This window comes from Pleurodeles waltl, chromosome 5 (assembly GCF_031143425.1).
Source record: "Pleurodeles waltl isolate 20211129_DDA chromosome 5, aPleWal1.hap1.20221129, whole genome shotgun sequence".
In the NCBI taxonomy this organism is placed as follows: Eukaryota; Metazoa; Chordata; class Amphibia; order Caudata; family Salamandridae; genus Pleurodeles; species Pleurodeles waltl.
The window spans coordinates 1,175,126,219-1,175,141,497 of NC_090444.1; the positions used below are offsets into that span (position 1 = coordinate 1,175,126,219).

General features: G+C 44.6%; 1 protein-coding gene across 3 annotated transcripts in view; it reads left to right on the forward strand.

The window, feature by feature from the left end:
• HSF2 (heat shock transcription factor 2) overlaps nucleotides 1-14,348 on the forward strand; it is a 248,010-nt gene extending 233,662 nt beyond the window's left edge. For 2 of the 3 annotated variants that reach the window (XM_069235401.1, XM_069235402.1), the window contains exons 12-13: nucleotides 11,003-11,087; nucleotides 12,929-14,348. In XM_069235401.1, the coding sequence (XP_069091502.1) occupies nucleotides 11,003-11,087; nucleotides 12,929-13,152 (309 nt within the window). In that variant the 3' untranslated portion in view covers nucleotides 13,153-14,348. Of the gene's footprint in view, nucleotides 1-11,002; nucleotides 11,088-11,409; nucleotides 11,479-12,928 lie in introns of all 3 variants that reach the window. The other variant, XM_069235403.1, reaches the window with a different exon arrangement.
• The last annotated feature ends 931 nt before the right edge of the window (nucleotides 14,349-15,279 follow it).

Consider the following 15,279-nt stretch of genomic DNA (forward strand, 5'->3'; position numbering starts at 1 on the left):
AGGTGTAAAACTGATATAGTAACCTAAGATTTGAACGGGGGTACCTGAATGCCATGGGTGTGACATGCAAAAGGTGTGCATGTTCACCGATAGATGTAATGAAAATATTAATACCTTACTCTCATTAGGACACTGTAGGAGCATAAACAATTAGTGCAGGGATAAAAGAGAGAATGCAGAGGGGGGGGGGGGGCGGGTGTGAAGTGAGTGTGTTTTAGGAGGAAGCATCGGGCAGAAGGGGCGAGAAATAGGACAGAGATAAACAAATGGAAAAAATAGTAAAACTGTGTGTGTGTGTGTGTGGTACAAAAGAAATAGGGAAAGAAGGCACTATGTAACAAGGAGAGAGAGAAGGATAAATAACGAGAAAATCAACAAATGAAATCACGAGAGAAGAAGGGACTGAGGAAGGAAGCAAGAAGATAAGTAAGGATTTAGGTAAAAAGAAAGGGAGGGTCAGTGAGCAAGTAAAAAATCAAAGTGAAAAGAAATGTGCAGTCGAAACCTAATGATGTGTTCTATGGCCTTAAACAGGTGCTGTGCGCCGTTAAAAAAATATATATAGATAAGGAAAATGTCACTTACCCAGTGTACATCTGTTCGTGGCATTAGTCGCTGCAGATTCACATGTTGTGCATAGTCTGCCGTCTGGTGTTGGGTCGGAGTGTTACAAGTTGTTTTTGTTCGAAGAAGTCTTTTCGAGTCCCGAGACCGAGGGACTCCTCCTCCTTTGTTCCATTGCGCATGGGCGTCGACTCCATGTTAGATTGTTTTCCCCGCAGAGGGTGAGGTAGGAGTTGTGTATGTTAGTAATAGTGCCCATGCAATGGAATGAATAAGTATGTACCAACTAAGGTTTAAGTAATATATTTACAAATGTACAAATGTTGAAGATAACTTCCAAACGGCTACAGGCTCCCGGGGAGGCGGGTGGGCACATGTGAATCTGCAGCGACTAATGCCACGAACAGATGTACACTGGGTAAGTGACATTTTCCGTTCGGTGGCATGTGTAGCTGCAGATACACATGTTGTGCATAGACTAGTAAGCAGTTATCTCCCCAAAAGCGGTGGCTCAGCCTGTAGGAGTGGAAGTAGTCTGAAATAAAGTTCTTAGTACGGCTTGACCTACTGTGGCTTGTTGTGCGGATAGCACGTCTACACAGTAGTGCTTAGTAAATGTGTGAGGCGTAGACCATGTGGCTGCCTTACATATCTCGTTCATTGGAATGTTTCCTAGGAAGGCCATGGTAGCGCCTTTCTTTCTGGTTGAATGTGCCCTTGGTGTAATGGGCAGTTCTCTCTTTGCTTTAAGGTAGCAGGTTTGGATGCACTTAACTATCCATCTGGCTATACCCTGTTTTGATATTGGGTTTCCTGTATGAGGTTTTTGAAATGCAATAAACAGTTGTTTTGTTTTCCTAATTTCTTTTGTTCTGTCAATGTAGTACATTAGTGCTCTTCTGATGTCTAATGTATGTAGTGCCCTTTCAGCTACTGAGTCTGGCTGTGGGAAGAACACTGGTAGTTCTACCGTTTGATTTAAGTGGAACGGTGAAATAACTTTTGGTAAAAATTTTGGATTGGTTCTTAGGACCACCTTATTTTTGTGTATTGGAATAAAAGGTTCTTGTATAGTAAACGCCTGAATTTCACTTACTCTTCTTAGAGATGTGATGGCAATGAGAAATGCAACCTTCCACGTTAAGAATTGCATTTCGCAAGAGTGCATGGGTTCAAAAGGTGGGCCCATGAGTCTTGTTAAGACGATGTTGAGGTTCCATGAAGGAACAGGTGGTGTTCTTGGTGGTATAATTCTTTTCAGGCCTTCCATAAACGCTTTAATGACAGGTATCCTAAATAGTGAAGTTGAATGGGTAATTTGCAGGTATGCAGATATTGCTGCGAGGTGTATCTTTATGGAAGAGAAGGCTAGATTTGATTTTTGTAAATGTAGCAAGTATCCCACTATATCCTTTGGAGATGCATGTAATGGTTTAACTTGATTATTATGGCAGTAGCAAACAAATCTTTTCCATTTGCTTGCATAGCAGTGTCTAGTGGATGGTCTTCTAGCTTGTTTTATGACTTCCATACATTCTTGGGTGAGGTTGAAATGTCCGAATTCTAGGATCTCAGGAGCCAGATTGCTAGATTCAGCGATGCTGGGTTTGGATGCCTGATCTGTTGTTTGTGTTGTGTTACCAGATCTGGTCTGTTGGGCAACCTGACATGGGGTACTACTGACAGGTCTAGTAGTGTTGTGTACCAAGGTTGTCTTGCCCATGTTGGTGCTATTAGTATGAGTTTGAGTTTGTTTTGACTCAATTTGTTTACTAGATATGGAAGGAGAGGGAGAGGGGGAAAAGCGTACGCAAATATCCCTGACCAGTTCATCCATAGAGCATTGCCTTGAGACTGCCTGTGTGGGTACCTGGATGCGAAGTTTTGGCATTTTGCGTTCTCCTTTGTTGCAAATAGGTCTATTTGAGGTGTCCCCCAAATTTTGAAGTAAGTGTTTAGAATTTGGGGGTGAATCTCCCATTCGTGGACCTGTTGGTGATCTCGAGAGAGATTGTCTGCTAGTTGATTTTGGATCCCCGGAATAAATTGTGCTATTAGGCGAATGTGGTTGTGAATTGCCCATTGCCATATCTTTTGTGCCAGGAGGCACAGCTGTGTCGAGTGTGTTCCCCCCTGTTTGTTTAGATAATACATTGTTGTCATGTTGTCTGTTTTGACAAGAATGTATTTGTGGGTTATGATGGGTTGAAATGCTTTCAACGCTAGGAATACTGCTAACAATTCGAGGTGATTTATATGCAGCTTTGTTTGATGTACGTCCCATTGTCCTTGGATGCTGTGTTGATTGAGGTGTGCTCCCCACCCTGTCATGGAAGCATCTGTTGTTATCACGTATTGTGGCACTGGGTCTTGGAAAGGCCGCCCTTTGTTTAAATTTATACTGTTCCACCATAGAAGCGAGATGTATGTTTGGCGGTCTATCAACACCAGATCTAGAAGGTGACCCTGTGCATGTGACCACTGTGATGCTAGGCACTGTTGTAAGGGCCTCATGTGCAGTCTTGCGTTTGGGACAATGGCTATGCATGAGGACATCATGCCTAGGAGTTTTAATACCGTCTTTGCCTGTATCTTTTGTGTTGGATACATGGCTTGTATAACCTTGTGAAATTTTTTAACCCTTTGTGGACTTGGAGTGGCTATTCCCTTTGTTGTGTTGATTGTCGCTCCTAAGTATTGCTGTGTTTTGCATGGCAGAATGTGAGATTTTGTATAGTTGATGGAGAAAACGAGTTTGTAGAGGGTTTGTATGACATAATCTGTGTGGTGTGAACACTTTGTGAGGGAGTTGGTCTTGATTAGCCAATCGTCTAGGTACGGGAATACGTGTATATGTTGCCTTCTGATGTGTGCAGCTACTACTGCTAGGCATTTTGTAAATACTCTTGGTGCGGTTGTGATACCGAACGGCAACACTTTGAATTGGTAATGTATTCCTTTGAATACGAACCTTAGGTATTTCCTGTGCGAGGGATGTATCGGTATGTGGAAATACGCGTCCTTTAGATCTAAGGTTGTCATGTAGTCTTGTTGCTTTAGCAGTGGTAACACGTCTTGTAGCGTGACCATGTGAAAGTGGTCTGATTTGATGTAGGTGTTTAGTGTTCTGAGATCTAGGATTGGTCTCAGTGTTTTGTCCTTTTTTGGTATTAGAAAGTACAGTGAGTAAACTCCCGTGTTTTCTTGTGTACATGGTACCAATTCTATTGCGTCCTTTTGCAGTAATGCTTGAACTTCTAGTTCTAGAAGGTCTAGATGTTGTTTTGACATATTCTGTGTTTTTGGTGGGACATTTGGAGGGAGTTGGAGAAATTCTATGCAATAACCATGTCGGATAATTGCTAAGACCCAAGTGTCTGTTGTTATCTCCTCCCAAGATTTGTAAAACTGACTTAGTCTTCCCCCCACTGGTGTTGTGTGAAGGGGTTGAGTGACTTGTGAGTCACTGTTTGGTTGGAGGGGTTTTTGGACTTTGAAATTTTCCCCGGTTTCTAGGGAATTGTCCTCCTCTGTACTGGCCCCGAAAGCCTCCCCTTTGGTACTGTCCCTGGTATGTAGACGGTGTTGATTGTGAGGTGCTGGCTTGTGTGGCTTGACCCCGAAACCCCCCTCTGAAGGTTGTTTTGCGGAAGGTGCCGAAAGTGCCACTGCCCTGCGGGGAATAGAGTGCGCCCATGGCCTTGGCTGTGTCAGTGTCCTTTTTCAATTTCTTAATTGCCGTGTCGACTTCGGGTCCAAACAATTGTTGTTCATTGAACGGCATATTGAGCACCGCTTGCTGTATTTCCGGTTTAAAGCCAGATGTGCGCAACCATGCGTGCCTTCTTATGGTTACTGCGGTATTTATTGTTCTTGCAGCTGTGTCCGCTGCGTCCATAGAGGAGCGTATTTGGTTATTGGAGATGTTTTGTCCCTCCTCAACCACTTGTTTTGCCCATTTTTGAAATTCCTTGGGTAGATGCTCGATGAGATGCTGCATCTCGTCCCAATGGGCTCTATCATATCGTGCTAGGAGCGCCTGAGAGTTGGCGATGCGCCACTGGTTTGCAGCTTGTACTGCGACCCTTTTCCCAGCTGCGTCGAACTTGCGGCTCTCCTTATCCGGAGGTGGTGCCTCGCCTGATGTGTGCGAGTTGGCTCTCTTGCGAGCTGCCCCTACCACGACTGAATCTGGTGGCAGCTGTGAGGTGATAAAAGTAGGGTCCGTGGGCGGTGCTTTATATTTTTTCTCCACCCTTGCAGTTATCGCTCTACTCTTGACAGGTTCTTTGAAGATCTGTTTTGCGTGCCTTAGCATTCCTGGAAGCATAGGCAGGCTTTGGTAGGTGCTATGGGTGGAAGAGAGGGTGTTGAAAAGGAAGTCATCCTCGACAGGTTCTGCGTGTAACGACACGTTATGGAACTCTGCTGCCCTAGCTACCACCTGTGCATACGCTGTGCTGTCCTCAGGTGGTGAGGGCTTGGTAGGGTACGACTCAGGACTATTGTCTGATACTAAGGCGTCGTATAGGTCCCAAGCGTCTTGGTCATCTTGGCTCATGGTGGTATGAGCCGGTGAATGTGACGGAGTCTGTGCCGGTGATATATGAGTTACAGGTGGAGGAGAGGTTGGCGGGGTTACCTTTTTAACCACTTTTGTTTGTGGTGTTTGTTCCTGTGTTTGGAACTCGAGTCTCCTTTTTCTCCTGATTGGGGGAAGGGTGCTGATTTTTCCTGTCCCACTTTGTATGAAGATCCGCTTTTGTGTGTGGTCCACGTCAGTGGTCTGCAACTCTTCCTCAAATCTGTGTTTGCGCATTTGAGAAGACCGTGATTGTTCCTCTGTATATGAGCTGGCAGTTGGTTCGGTTGCTGGTCGTTTTGGCACCGAAACTGTGTCTCTGCTTGTTTTCGGCTCCGAGGAGAATTTTTTCTTTTTCGGCGTTGAGCTTTCTCGGCGTCGATCTTCCTCGGTGCCGCTGTCTCTGCGTCGAGCAGCTTCGGTTCCGCTGTCTCGGCGTCGATCTTTTTCGGCAGCACTTTCTCGGTCCCGAGATTGCTGCGTGCCTGTGTCTCGACCCGAGTCGGACGATCTCGGCACCAGTTCGGCCTTTTTCGGTGCCGATGGACGGTCACCTACTTTATGGGTTGAGCCATGGCCTGTTGGCAGTGGCGTCCCCTGGGCCTTGTCTGTTTTCTTGTGTGGTGCTTGCTTCGACGTCTTACTCGCGGTTTCTTCGACGTCGAATTCCTCCGAGTCCGATTCATGGATGGAGAAGGCTTCCTCTTCTTCTCCTTGTCCCTCGAACTCTCGGTGTCCTGTCGGTGTGGACGCCATCTGCAATCTTCTGGCTCGCCGGTCACGGAGCGTTTTTCGGGACCGAAACGCACGACAGGCCTCACACGTTTCTTCCTTGTGCTCGGGCGACAGGCACAAGTTACAGACCAAATGTTGGTCTGTATATGGATATTTATTGTGGCATTTAGGACAGAATCGGAACGGGGTCCGTTCCATCAGTGTCGATGTTACACGCGGTCGGGCCGACCAGGCCCCGACGGGGGATCGAAATTACCCCGAAGGGCTACCGGAGCTCTTCACGATTCGGTGTTGATTCTATTCTTACCCGATACCGAGCGAAACAATACCGACGTAGTTTTCCGAAGTTAAGACTATCTTTCCGTCCCGAAACCCGGAGCGAAAAGGAACACGTCCGAACCCGATGGCGGAAAAAAACCAATCTAACATGGAGTCGACGCCCATGCGCAATGGAACAAAGGAGGAGGAGTCCCTCGGTCTCGGGACTCGAAAAGACTTCATCGAACAAAAACAACTTGTAACACTCCGACCCAACACCAGACGGCGGACTATGCACAACATGTGTATCTGCAGCTACACATGCCACCGAACTAATAATTATTATAATTTCCTGCAGTCGTGCATTCCCCATTGTGGTACATTGAAAACAAGCAGCCACACTTATGCACTTTGTAAAGACTTGAGTTGCTTAGTGCCAGCCTTGCTGCACAACCACTTGATTACAAGCAGGTGAGGCGTCAGCAGGTATCAATGTAGACAAGCAACAATGCTGCACTTATGGAGCCATAGTACATTATTTTCAGTAGCAGCTCTGCTCATCTGAGGTACAACCTGGGTGGACCAGGGGTGCCCAGGCAACAAGCTCTGGTGGCCAAGAATAAATAACTGACACAGAACACTGCAGTACAGCAGGTACTGGGGCTGACGTAATCTCACAAGATTTCCGGTAATTCACATTGCACTTGTTATGCAAAATGTATGTTTTGCAGTGACGTTGCAGTGTTCGGAATTTTTAAAATGACTGGATGCGAGATGGAGAAGTGTAGTGAGGAGAGAAATGTGAGTACTTGTAAGATTATTGGTGAAGAATTGATGACTAGATAGCTCCCACATTCATCCTTACTCAATGCGAGGCACTATAACTTGCCTATGTTCTTTTTGGAATGTGAATGCTCCTATTTAAGCCATTTGATCAGAAACAGACCTTGCAATCTGAAAATTAAGCAGACTGGAGTCACTCCTCTAGAAGTTACAGATAAACGATTACACAAAATCAACTTGCAAAATTCACTGTACAATTCGACTATGGACTATAAATGCTGAAGTATATTAGTATTCATGTTACATTAATGCATGTTTATATTAATGCTGTGAAACTTAGCACTGTAACGCAAAGCACGGATGACTTCCATATTTTATTTTTGCACAAAAGAAAGTAATTGGAAGTGGGGAAAACAATGTCTTATCACTAATGCACTAATAACTAATTTGTAAATGCTCTCTGTAATAAAAACAAGCATTCGCAATGCAACAGGTCTCTCCTTTGCTCGAGTTAAAGCTATTCGCGTTTTAAACTCCGGACCAAACTTTTCTTGCCACATTAACTGAAAAGTAAAACAGTTTCACATTAGCGAGCCCACGGCCACCATGAAGCGTGACGGAGACACACAAAAGGAAACAGAAGTTCGCTCGCAGTGAAACATATTGGCAGAAGTGCAATTAACCATGTAACCGGTAAACGTGTAATTAGCCATGTAACAAGGTCGATTTCATGCAAAGCGCTAGACTACTACCCAGCGAGATCGCGCTGCCTGCGAAATAAAGAGAAACAGTAGTCCAGAAACCATACGGAGAAAATGGAGCCTTGTATGTTTTCAGTAGTTGGCGGGTGCACTCGATGAGGGCTAGACACCGGAAAAGGCATGACATATGCATGCCTTCCATTAATGAAATGATGTGAATTGAAAAAGGCAAGCCCATGAACGAACCAAACTGATGGGTGTGGTTAAAAGCCCATAGAGAGATTACAGCAGGGACAGAGGGCTTTGCGCTCGACCCTAAAAAGAGTTAAATATGCAAATGCATATTTACCCAGTCCTTATGCATGCCAATGTAACGGGCAGTCGAAGATCCACAGGAGTGCAATTAATGAAAGACATTTTCTTGGACATCTACAACTTTTAACATTGTAATCTTTGGTTAAAAATGTTTAGCATGCAAGCACTGCTCACTAAGAAACCAGGATGGATGAAGATGGCACATATTATATGAAGTCACTTGGCAGTCATGAAATCGGAAACATTTGTGATAATGTCAGTGGTTTAAAATGCTCGGATGAAACAGTTTCCATTTAGACAAGAATGATGCCATTTGTGCCCAATATATATCGCTTGTGCAACAAACATGAGAGCACTATTAATTAGCTTAACTGAGCGGCTGATGCAGGATATCCAGACCAGCACAGTCAGTAGGACCTAAGGTGAAAACTGTTGGCAGACATATGCGCTGCACTACTCAACAAACCATCTCTACAACAAGGTCCTGTGACTCCGCATGAAACTTATGGGCAAAACACTGGCGACGAGCTGAGCCTGACTTGGGACAGGCTGCCGTCGACTTCATGTGAACTCATAATGCAGCCTGTGAGGCAAACCTCAAGATTTTTCGGCAAGGTGCCAGTGGCAACACGATTCAGGCAGCAACAAATTAGACAAGAGACATGGAACTTCTAAGAATTGATTGTAAAACTTTAATTTAGTGAATATGCTTGCTGTGGTGTGCTTGCAAATGCTTGTCAGTGCCACGTGATCCTCATTATTTGATTATTTGTGGCGGTTGGAGTGCCACAGAACGTGCAAAATGAGAGCACGTAGAAGTGGAGGGGTGTAAGCCAAGAGTGCCGCAAGGCATCCACGCTAACGTCTTGGAAGGGGCACAATATTTTCCTTGTCCCCCTTCCTTTCCCTCCCCGTGGTTTTCTTTCCAATGAAAGCTCACAGTGCAGGCTCCCTCCCTCTCATAACCTCAATAAAACTCGATGAACTCTGTCAAAAGTCATGCTGCTTCCTACCAAGCTCGTTTTCTGAAACCTCCCTTTGATAGCGTCTGCCCACTGGCCTTTCAATGCACACAACAAAATGGCTATCCGCTCCACAATGAGAACGATGGCCACCAAAATGAAAGTATTTCAGTAAACTTGTATCTATGGGAAGTTGGGCGAGAAACCCTTCCCCTCTTTCTTGCTGCATAAAGACCAGTATTGGCTGTTTCTATTCCAGCCTCTTCACCAAAATGCAATTGTAAAACAACTTCCATCCCCTTTTGGCTCAAGTTCCAGAAGCTGCTAAACCAACCCCAGCACAAACATTTTTTTACCCTCTCTCCACAGAAGAAGCAGCAAGACAAACAAGATGGATGCCGGGACGTCATTAAATAAACACACACACAAATCAGGTATAAATAATGCAATGCTCCTGGTCTGTCAGTTCAAGGCTGACGACAATTCTAAATTCCGTCTGCCTCACTTCAGCGCTGCTCTTTCTTTGATGAGCCTTGTTTACAGTCTGAGAGACACGCTCACTTTTCATAGGCTCAGAAGTGGCGATACCATTGTGTCACGGGGGAGTGCAAGCTACTCTGCTGAATTGGCAAGAGAGCAGTTTATGCCGAAGTGTAATGTTCACGAATTGTAGCAAACAAGATATCACCACCCTTCCAAAGTGGCACCGGAGCAGAGCAAATGAACACAGATGCGAAGGAATTAAATATACCAACATGGTGGCCGATGGCCTTCCACAGCACGCTCCAGGCGGTCTGAGATCAGACACGAGTGGTAGACTGAACGCCATAGCTTAATTTACATATTGGGAGTCCCGAGCTATTATCGGTTTTAATTGTGAAATCTGGCAGTTTTGTAATTAATAGGGTCAGTTTGTCACATTGTATGGTAGTACATTGCTGCTGAATTGTAAAGATAATTATATAATCCACCCTCAGTTACTATGTACCTGAAAACGAGACACATAAACAAACGGGGATTGATATTTTGTAGCACAGAGGAAGCTCATAGAGTACGACTGTCACGGGGGTGCAAGTGGGTGAGCACTAGTAAATGCAAGCGCTGGCAGAGTCAACACATCTCTGTGTAAGTCACTGATGACTTGAAAATCAAATGGAAAGCTGGGGTTAAGAACGGATGAGAAGTGCAATACACCAGGTCTGTGGGCCATTGTGTCATTAAAAAACAGACAAAGGTGGACTAAAAGCCCCAGAAAAAGTGCCTCTGTCCTGGAAGAAACATCTGTGCCTCTCCAACGGATTAGCGTCTATCCTGTGACACGATGGCCAGTATTCTAATTATTCTTGTATGTCCGTGCTCCTCAAAAATATGCAAGCAACAAATGTGCTTAAAATACGTGCTGCCACAGGGAGATGTTGGACAAACACGCTTAAAATGCTTGCAGCCCCAAGGCAGAGGACAAAAAAGAAGTTCAACAGCAGATGAATAGGAATACTTGAGCCGTGGATTACTGATGAGAAAACACAGGAAGAACAGGAAATGGCATGCAACAACCCATAGAAACTGAGGAAAAGTAAGTGGCAAGCACATCAATGAAAAGTTGAGGGCAGGATGTAAGACCCTTTTAAGATTTATATTAAATACAGTATATTGCACAAGCACTGTGCAGGTGAAACCTGAAAAGGAAGCCAAGAAGAATTGAAGCTTTGTCAAATGGGGTAAAAAGAATCTAAAGATGGCGGCCACGCACATGGGCTTCCAGGGTGCACATCTGATATCATAGGACACCAAACATAGCGCAAAATGCCTACACCTGACACCTGGAGGAGAGAAAAAATAAACAGGACTAACAAGAACATTCTTGACTCAACCACTAGATGGCAGAATACTGCACAGCATGTGAATCCAGAAAACGATTCGAGCTGCAAAACTACTTCTACTGGTAAGTAACCATTTTGTTACTGATGTACTAATTATTGCCATGCAGTCACTAAGAAAATGCAAACGCAAGACTGGAATACAAAGAAATTGACCAAGTTTGCCTGCAACATGCTTTGTTGCGTCCTCACCAGTCCCTCACAATTTGAATTTTTCACTTTTAGACTGAAAGCAAGGGCATAGAATCCTCAAAGAGCAAAGAAGGCCAAACTGCGGGCCAAAATACAGAGACCTCCTTCAAAAAGTCCGGTATGTACAGAGGAGCATTATAAATTTTCTATTACTCTTTATTTAATTTATTTTCACCTAAATGTTTGAATGTTTTCCGTTTTGTGAGATTGCATGATTGCATATTATTAAACAGTTGATCCTCACACTGTGGAACAATTACATTTATGGTGTTAATTCAGTGGACATGAATGAATAATTACTGTAATCATTTACTGTGGTGAAGGGCACATTTGAATATTTTTTTAATAGTAGAAGCATGCCAGAAGAATCTTCTGGAAGGCTTTCGTAAGCATTTGTTCTATATTGATCTTAAACCGGCGTTATCAAATTTACCTAACAGGACGAAACCTTGACGGTGCGGTCTGACAGTTTGGATTTCAGGTCACACCATCAAGTTCTATGTTTTTTGGTAAGTTAATTATCAACCATACAGTTCAGCTGTAGTACACTGCAACTTTTCTTTTTCTGGGCCAATCTGCTTCAGAACTTAAAAACCTATGGTGGTGTTGCACCCATCGTTCTATTGCTGTGAAGCCACTGCTACAGTGGGCAATGCCTGCAAATGGTCTGATTATAAATATGTATCTATTTATATGGTATTCTATAGCGCACACCTAGCGAAAAGGCAATAGAGAGCTGTAGAGGGTCAGTGCTCTACCCACCCTAGAACCCATTGACATAAGCATAAAGTCATCAAGTAAGAGGAGAGAAAACTGGCTTATAGATGGTTAATACATTGTTATGTACTGTTCTTTAAATAGGTGAGTCTTTCCTAAATTAGAGCAGAGTTGAGGTGGTCTTGAATGGTGCTCGTATGTTGTTCCAGATCATGGGTGCATTAATGGAAAAGGCCTTCTGTCTTGCTTTTCTTTGATGCAATTCTAAGTCTGCAGTCTGATGGTGTCCTGGCTCTGGGTGTGCTGATAGCCACCAGAAATAGTGAAGTTATCTGCAGGATAAGTGGAGGTGCTGGTCTTGATGGCTTTGTAAATGATGCTGCTTGTTTGAAGATGGGACAGCCTGTCAAGGGGAGCCAATGAATTTCCATCAGGATGGGAGTGATGTGATAATATTTCTTCAGGCTCTGGATAAGACGTATTGTGGCATATAGTTTCCTCTGAAGAGGGGGCGTTGTGGTACCTGGGAGATTATAAACAAGTTTCTAATATGATTTTTGTTTTTAATCATTTGAGCACATCGTTAACAGGCTCCTTTGTCTAACTTACTTCACCTCATTCCCACTTTTATTCCACAGCATATATTTGGGTCACCAGCACCCTTATGCCTAATATGTCACAAGTCTCCTAACACCCTGTGCCATGTGATATTAATTTTTCCACAGAGCCTTTTTGCATATTTTATTATTGGATAATTTATGACAATATCCTTTACTCACATAGTCATATTCCTTGCTCTTTTAATGTTTCTTTAAGGCCGCTTTGGAAATCAGCTTAGACCCGTTTAATGACTCCTAGTATAGGCTCCTTTGTTACAGAAGTCTGTCTCATTTGCACTGTCATCATCATGTTGTGCCAGGTCCCTCGGGATCTCACCCATGCGTTGTCTAACCTGACCAGATCCGTTCAGTGCAGAGAAAGAAGACAAAACGCAGCAGACGTCCAGTGAAGCACCATGTGGACAGTTTGGGGATCTGAATCTATGATCCTAGCTCGGAGAATCTTCTGTACTTGAACTATAGCTTTGTTAACCAAAAGCGGTGCTGGTGAATATTGCTTCTATATCCGCTTGCCACTAAGAGGGTGAGAAGACAGCTTGAGAACGTATATAGATTGCAGTGATAAAGCTAGACAAAAGTACATCCACTGTCTAAAATAATTGATCGATTTTCTCTTTTGCAGAGAAACAGCTTGTACAATACACCAAGCATCCTTTCCTCACCGAACTCTTGGAGCTTGGTACAGATGCTGTGCCAGAGGCCATAATGGACACGCAACCAAAGCAGAGTAAACTTGTGCGTCTGGAGCCACTGACGGAGGAGGAAGCCAGCGAAGCCACCTTGTTTTACCTATGCAAGCTGGAGCACAGCCCCCTGGACAGTGATATGCCTCTTTTGGATGATTAACAACATGGCAGGCACCCGTGGACACTAATCAAAACGCTGAACTATTTATGTTTGTGTCCGTTCTGTACTTTTACAAACTTTTTTAAATGCAAATGTTTTTTTCTGACGTACAGGTAGATTCTCTAGACACTGAATCACTTCTCCTTGTGCTCTCTCTGCTGCAGACAGTGGTTAGTGCTGAGTATGTAGGATGTGCATAGAGTTTCTATCCCCCGTGAAGGAGTTTAGAGTGCTTTGGCGCATCTTCCGTCTTTTCATTACTTGCATCACTGATAGCATCAGATTACTGGAATCCGTGCTGTTGTCTGTACAGGTAATCAAACCTTTCCATGCTATGATTTTTCTTCTCAGTGGTGGTACCGCAATATTTTTTTTTTTTTTTTTTTTGCGCAATGATTGACTTTTCAGAGCACCTTACCTCTCGGGTTGTACTTATTTTTGAATTTCTTTTATTACCCTGACATATTATGGGAATACTTTGATTCGAACAATGGTGGCTGAATACTACAAAACCAGGACTTATTGTCTGTAAGCAGCTAACATTCCTTAGAGTTCCTGGTTTCATTGTCATCTCTGCATTTCAAAGGCAGCATCTCCATAGCAGTGCCACCGTGCTGCCAGAAAGGTAAAGGCTCCCACCTGGCCAAGCCAACAGATGACCGATGGCAGCCCAGTTGGGCAATATAGTGCTTACAAATCTTACACAAGACGTTCACAGTATTTCATCATCATATTTAGCTTTGGCTACAATATAGTGCTATACAAATCTTACACAACGAGACATTCACAGTATTTCATCATCATATTTAGCTTTGGCTCCAATATAGTGCTATACAAATCTTACACAAGAGGTTCACAGTATTTCATCATCATATTTAGCTTTGGCTACAATATAGTGCTATACAAATCTTACACAAGAGGTTTACAGTATTTCATCATCATATTTAGCTTTGGCTAAGTGCATCCTGAAATTGACAGACCGCATAGTTTGGGGTTATGCATCACTACCATAGTAAAATCAGGGGCTGTCCTGCAGCTCTGTCCAGAAACCCTCTTTTGCTGAACGTCTCTTCCACCAGGTGTCTGTCTGAGTCATTAGTATCTCTTTACGGTTTTTAATCTTGCCTTAATGTGCGGAAGTTGTACCCTAATTTCTGCTTTGTCTCAGCAAGTTCATTAAATATTTATTTCCTGTGTGTTAGTTTGAATTGTATTTTATTGGGGGGGCAGTGGGGGGGAGCTTTTACTGTTTTTTTGCCATGTAATTAGTTATATTATGTGCGCTGTTTCAGATTTGATGTACTAATATTTCAGCCAATGCATCATTCACACAACATAAAACCCTTGGAAACAAAGGCCCTCATTCCGACCCTGGCGGTTTCAAACCGCCAGGGTGGAGGACCGCGGGAGCACCGCCGACAGGCCGGCGGTGCTCCAATGGGCATTCCGACCGCGGCGGTAAAGCCGCGGTCGGACCGGCAACACTGGCGGTCTCCCGCCAGTGTACCGCCGCCCATAGGAATCCTCCAAGGCGGCGCAGCTAGCTGCGCCGCCGAGGGGATTCCGACCCCCCCTACCGCCATCCAGTTCCCGGCGGTTCTCCCGCCGGGAACCGGATGGCGGTTGGGGGGGTCGCGGGGCCCCCGTAAGAGGGCCCCTAAATGTATTTCACTGTCTGCTTCGCAGACAGTGAAATACGCGACGGGTGCAACTGCACCCGTCGCACAGCTTCCACTCCGCCGGCTCGATTCCGAGCCGGCTTCATCGTGGAAGCCTCTTTCCCGCTGGGCTGGCGGGCGGCATGAAGGCGGCCGCCCGCCAGCCCAGCGGGAAAGTCAGAATCACCGCCGCGGTCTTTCGACCGCGGAACGGTATTCTGGCGGCCCCCGACAGGCCGGCGGCCAATGTCGGAATGAGGGCCAAAGTGTTTACTTTTCAAACTCCCTCGTTAGAAGTGGTGTAATTTATTCTTTAGGTAGGTCTGTGTTAACCATACCAAGGTTAGGAAGATGGCATCTACCACAAATGGCCGTCTGTGTGATTTAGTAGGTTACTCAGTAATGGCTTGGTAGATTGTGAAGAAGGGAGTCTCAATGCAGAAATTGGTATGTTCTGATTCAGATTTAT